Source organism: Podarcis melisellensis, assembly GCF_964234715.1.
Source record: "Podarcis melisellensis genome assembly, chromosome: 3".
NCBI classification, from domain to species: domain Eukaryota; kingdom Metazoa; phylum Chordata; class Lepidosauria; order Squamata; family Lacertidae; genus Podarcis; species Podarcis melisellensis.
In genome coordinates this window covers 34,711,332-34,717,331 of record NC_138530.1, presented here as the reverse complement: position 1 = coordinate 34,717,331, position 6,000 = coordinate 34,711,332, and the positions used below count along the sequence as shown (strand labels likewise).

The 6,000-nt window shown below is 43.8% G+C and overlaps 1 protein-coding gene across 6 annotated transcripts in view; it reads right to left on the bottom strand.

Annotated features, from left to right (window-relative positions):
* Positions 1-205: 205 nt before the first annotated feature.
* Positions 206-6,000, bottom strand: part of SUPT7L (SPT7 like, STAGA complex subunit gamma) — a 14,334-nt gene continuing 8,539 nt past the window's right edge. For all 6 annotated transcript variants that reach the window (XM_081904246.1, XM_081904242.1, XM_081904243.1 and 3 more), the window contains 3 exons: positions 4,923-5,247; positions 2,809-3,046; positions 206-1,364 (listed from right to left, as the gene is read on the bottom strand). In XM_081904246.1, coding sequence (XP_081760372.1) covers positions 1,102-1,364; positions 2,809-3,046; positions 4,923-5,247 — 826 coding nt within the window. In that variant the 3' untranslated portion in view covers positions 206-1,101. The remainder of the gene's footprint in view (positions 1,365-2,808; positions 3,047-4,922; positions 5,248-6,000) is intronic.

Here is a 6,000-nt window from a genome sequence, read left to right as displayed (position 1 = left end):
TAGAGAACCCTATAATCACACCTCTTATTTAAAGGAAATCTGATGGTAATATATGTAAATGTTTCAGAGAAAGGAGATCTGATTTAAGTAAGGCCAATTACACCTGAACATAGCATGCCAATTTCTGAAGTCCTCCAAGTGTTTCATCTTACAAAGCCATGAACGAAGCCTTTAAATCTGCAGGGTACCATCCAAATTGGCAAAAAAAAGTTCAGGTTCCATTCAGTTGTAGCAGAGGTATGTGCAGGACTGGGTGAATTCTGCAATGCTATACAACTGCATGGGGCCCAAAGGTTAGGGCAGGGCTCCAGGCTTCAGAGATTTATTGTTCCTCCATATGACTAGCAGAAGACAAAGAAATATTTAAAAAAAGGGGGGGAAATTACTTAACCTGCATAATTAATAGAGGTCACAGAATTCAGCTTTTTCTAATGCAGAATTTAGGTTATGCTGGTACTCTTTTAAAGGGGAAAGTATACAAAGGCCAGCATGTATGTACATCTTATTTATCCAGCTTCGGCACAATGAAATTGAACCACAATTAGGAATAACAAAAATATTAACAGAAATACAACATCTGGAACTTGTTCTTCCAAAAGATAAAGTTATGGTAGTCCAAAGAACTCCATAAATTTCACTTAGGTTGTCTTACCGATTATGGTTTCCACACAGATTCATACTGAACTCAAGTTTCTTCCAAATTTTCCATTTCTTAAAAAAGTCCCTCTCACAGATTCAGCTTAAACATTCTGTCAACTATTTGTTGCAGGGTTTTTTGAAAACAAAAACCCAAAACAATTATTGTCACTATTCAGGTTACATCACAAATAAATGCAAGCACCAAACAGCTGTCTTGCCTTGTTTTATTTTGTTTTGTTTTTAAAAGACACTAGCTGGATTCCATTAGAATTCACTATGGAATGAACCAAATGTTATTGTACTGACACGATAAAAAAACCAGCTGCCCTGTTCTCTGCATCTGCCATCCAACCTTCTTCTGCTAAACCATCCAATGATACCACAATTGAGTTCAGGCTGAGGCTGCTCAGAGTCCTGGTTCCGATTCAGCAGGTTGTGCTGCCATCGCTTTCAAGCAAAAATTCACATCTTCTTCATCTTTTTCTTGCTGCGTTGGTTAAAGACCGGTGATGATCCCATCAGGCTGTCAGGGGAAGGAGAAGCATAGCTGCTTTCAGAACCGTCTGGGCTCTGCGGCATGCCAGCTTCACTCATGCCTGACATGGGCTCCTCAAACACATCGCTGCCCAGGACCCCATGGTGCCCATGGACGTGGCCTTCCTCACTCTCTTGTGGCTCTATTTTCACCGGAAGGTTCCAGAGAGGGGAAGTGTTCACTTCGCCACCTAAAAGGCAGTTGGGGGCGGGGTAGAGAAAGAGAGAGACTTTACTCATCAGATGAGCAAAAGATGCAAAACATAGATATGATGAAAACAAGAGACCAGGTAGACTAGCTAGTCTGCATAAATAACATGTTAAGGAATAGGGAGTTGGCATATAAAAACTGCTAACACTTTACTCATGAAGTCTTATTTTTATATCAGGATTAGGCAACGTGTGGTTGGACTGCAAATCCCATCTTCCATTGGCCATGCTGGCTGAGGCCGGTGTGAGTTGAAGCCCCACAACCTCTGGAGGGTCATCGGTTCCCCAGGCCTAGTATATATGGAAGGTTTCAGAAGTTTGGGTGAATTCTGAGGAGAAAGTGAACTAAGTAAAGAGAAGAGTGAACTGTGCTGAACCAATGTACTCAATGGAGACTGGGCTGCTAATCCTGGAGACAAGGAAACGTCCAGCAACAAAGGACAACGTGTTAAAAAGCCATTTTATCATCCTAAGACAGTGTAGCTTTAATGTGCTCGGCAACAGTACCCACTGGATGCCTGGTGGGACACTCTTCAGCAACTTGTGAACAGCCTACAGAGCTTGTCAGGGAAAGAGCAGAATAATGGCATTTTTCATTGATAAGCAACAATCCACCATCAGAGAATCACAAGGCATTTTGTATACTTATAGAATGTTAGCCTCTTCCCTCAAGCAGTAAAGCACTAACGTTGAACTTTTCAGTGGAATCATTTGCATCCCCAAATGACTTAGGGATCCCTCGCTACATTTCACATTTCAGAGGCCATACACAAGAGCAATGAAGCCCAGCAGAACAAACAGACTTGCGTTTTCAAAGCCCAGTTAAAACAGAGCGGGATATCTAGACTCCTTTAGCTACATATGCAGCTAAGATTAAAGTTAATAGGAGAAAAGACATGAAATGTTTTGAGGGGGTTTAATTGGGTTTCTTAATTGCATGGCACAATGGATTCACACCAATGAAATTAAGCAGGCTTTACAACCATCAAAGATGAAAAATTATAAAGACTATTGCCCTTTGTTTGCTTAGCCTTTAGAATGGATTAAAATTCCATTTTCAAACTTTATTTTAACTACTGCTAGGAACTTTACTAAATTTTATTGCAAATTTAAGGCAGAAGGGTAGGGTCCAGTTCATCACCAACAGTTCCCTTGATTGTAGCAACATTTCCCCCCTAGCTTTATTCACCACTTTTTAAAAATCAAGAGGCTCAATAGACAACCAAAAATGTGAAAAATGATGGAACTTCTAAACTAATATCCAAGTATCTCCCTTCTACTAGCACTATTACAAAGGCACTGCCTTCAAATGAGCCACACTTTGTAGCATTTTCCATTTCAAAACAAAGATCAACACAGCACTTAAAAGCATCTCGGTTTCCTCTTTTATGAGTCAAGGGTCTACCACGCAAAGGAACTATGTACCTGAGGTCTGCGGAGACACTTCTGCTTCCAGGTTGGCTGAGAAGCGCTCACTCTGAGCTCCAAGCACTCCCACAGGCAAAGACTGGTCCCCAGATGCCAAATCCCCCTCCAGCTCCTCACTCATGGGAAACGTGATGTCACTAACTGGCTCCTCTTTGATCTTCACAGGTTTCATGTCTTCTGCTGCCTTCTCAGGGTTCACAAGCTTCTCATACTCTTCAGAAAGTTGCTTGCTTACCTGTTGGTAACCACATGGCAGAGATAAGAAGGTGTGGTTTGTGACAGAGGTGCATGGCATCCATGTCCTTCATGACCAGCTCACCCCTACCAAGGTAAGTTGTCTATGATGGAAGATGGAGCCTGGGCTGGGCTATGGTGGAGACAGAAGGCCTTATATGCGCTTGCCTCCATCTACACTCCTGCCTGACTGGCTTGGATTGTGTAGAGTGGGGAGGCAATGTGTCTCTGCACATGGAGTGCTTGGCTGCATCTACACTGTACATTCAAAACAGGCTCATGCCACATGCCACTTTAAACAGTCATGGCTTCCCTCAAAGAATCCACAGAACTGCGGTTTGTTAAGGGTGCCGAGTTGCTCGGAGACCCCTATTCCTGTCTGAGACCAACATTACCCAGGCTTCCCTGGGGAAAAGGATTGACTGTTAAACTATTCTGAAAATTGTTGCCCTGTGAGTAGGTCTCTGAAGAACACTCAGCCCCTTAAAAACAATCAGATCCCAAAATTATTTGAGGAATCCCCTTGCAGGAATCACATCTGAGAAGCAAGGCAAATGTCTTAAGTCTGTGTCCCAGCATTATCTCAGTAGAAAAGAACATGTGAAGAATAGCCATCTTCCACTCTGGTGGCGCTGTGGTCTAAACCACTGAGCCTCTTGGGCTTGCTGATCGGAAGGTCAGTGGTTCGAATCACCATGAGGGAGTGAGCTCCCATTGCTCTGTCCCAGCTCCTGCTAACCTAGCATTTCGAAAGCATACCAGTACAAGTAGATAAATAGGTACCGCTGCAGTGGGAAGGTAAACGGTGTTTCTGTGCGTTCTGGTTTCTGTCACGGTGTTCCATTACCCCAGAAGCAGTTTAGTCATGCTGGCCACATGACCCGGAAAGCTGTCTGTGGACAAACACCGGCTCCCTTGACCTGAAAGTGAGATGAGCGCCGCAACCCCATAGTCACCTTTGACTGGACCTAACCGTCCAGGGGTCCTTTACCTTTACCGTTTACCAGTAATATAATAACACCAAGGTCACACCAGAGGTTCACTGGTGCTGACTGGAATGGTAAGGAGCTCCAAAATTGTGACCTGGAGGTTCTTACAGTGAGGAAGGAGCCTTGGCCCTGTATACTTGAAGGAGCGTCTCTACCTCCATCATCCAGCCCAGACACCAAGGTCTAGCTCTGAGGACCTTCTGGAGGTTTCCTCACTGTGAGACGTGATGCTACAGGGAACCAGGCAGAGGGCTTACTCGGTAATGGTGCCCTCCCCATGGAACGCCCTCCCATCTGATGTCAAACAGATAAACTATTTGACTTTTAGAAGACATCTGAAGGCAGCCCTGTGAGGGAAGTTATTAATGCTTGAGGTTGTTTGTATTTTTAATATTTTGTTGGGAGCCGCTCAGCGTGGCTGGGGCAACCCAGCCAGATGGGCAGCATATAAATAATAAAATTATTATTATTATTATTATTATTATTATTATTATTATTATTAGCAATATTGCCATGGCTCCTGTAACCCTGGAGAATTATAAGAAGCAGCTTTCAAGCTGCTGTTATTTTCACTCTCCCATTGGCTTCATAAATCTACACCTCTTTAGGAGAACTCCAGGAATCTCTGCAAACAGATATATTGCAATCTGCAGGAACGTACCCATTTGAGATAAAGCAATGGGAAGCCCCTCCAGGCTAGACATTTTCCCCAACAGAGAGCAATTCTTGCATGTGTGCAGTGCAATCTATCCCCCAAGCTCCCGGAGCAATGAAGAACTTCGCCTTTATCGATAGAGAAAACACATTCACGATTTCCCTGTACTATGAGAACCATGGGAATTAGCTCTCTTGCCTTGCTGTGAGCATACTGCTTCCTTCTCTTCTCACCTGCAGCATATAGCTATGATAATCCTTGATCCGGTGTTGCCAGAACTTCTGCAGAGAGAGCACACTGCCAATGCCCACTTCGTGGAAGACCTGCTCCATGACATCCGGGAAAGGGCTCTGCCCAAGCCGGGCTTCTCGGTCCACAGCAAAGCGCAGGAGCTTAGTGAACTTCAGGCAGTATTCGTGGGCGATGTCTGTCAAGGTTTCCAAGACACTCTCGTTGGCACACTCGAAGCCCGCGTGGGCCAAAATGGTGGCAATGGACTGGTAGAGAAGCTGGCGGCAAGAGGTCCAACTCAGCTCCATCACTGGCTCTCCTTTGCCTCTGAAAGCAGACAAGGCAGCACCCAAAAGACTTGGTGAAAATGGGGCTCTTCTGGCTAGCGTCGCCTGGGACAAAAATTTCAAGCATGCTTAAAGTTCTAGCTAGCTTGAGATGGCTGGCCTAAGACAAAGGAAATTTTACTCCCCTGAGAAAAACGGTTTGGTGCTACTTCAAAGTTAGATTCTTTGAAGTATATATATATATATATATATATATATATATATATATGCAGGTTTTGGTGTCCTCGGGTGTCTTCCCGTGTAAAAGTTGGGGTGTCTAGGCGACGTTTCGACGAGGTCTCACTCGTCCACCTAGACACCCCAACTTTTACACGGGAAGACACCCGAGGACACCAAAACCTGCATTCCTGTACCCGTGAAAATCTACGAAAGCAAATATATATATATATATATATATATATATATATATATATATATATATATATAGCAAAGAGAACACGACTGCAAATTTCTCACGAGTTCAAAGTAAAGTGTTTGCTTTGAGGTACGATATGTAACTCCTGCAACTTTACCTCAAGGCAACACATTCATATTAATTACAGTGAGGTTCAAAACACCCTACTTTTTAAGGGGGTCTACACAGCTTAAGAATCTAGAACTGAATTCTTTGTGACATTTTAATCCATGGATGACTAAATGTTTTGGGGGCAAGGGCTGCATTCACCCATGAGCTGTTTGACAGGAGTGCTACAGCCACCCCACACTCTTACATGCAATCACACACCCACAGACA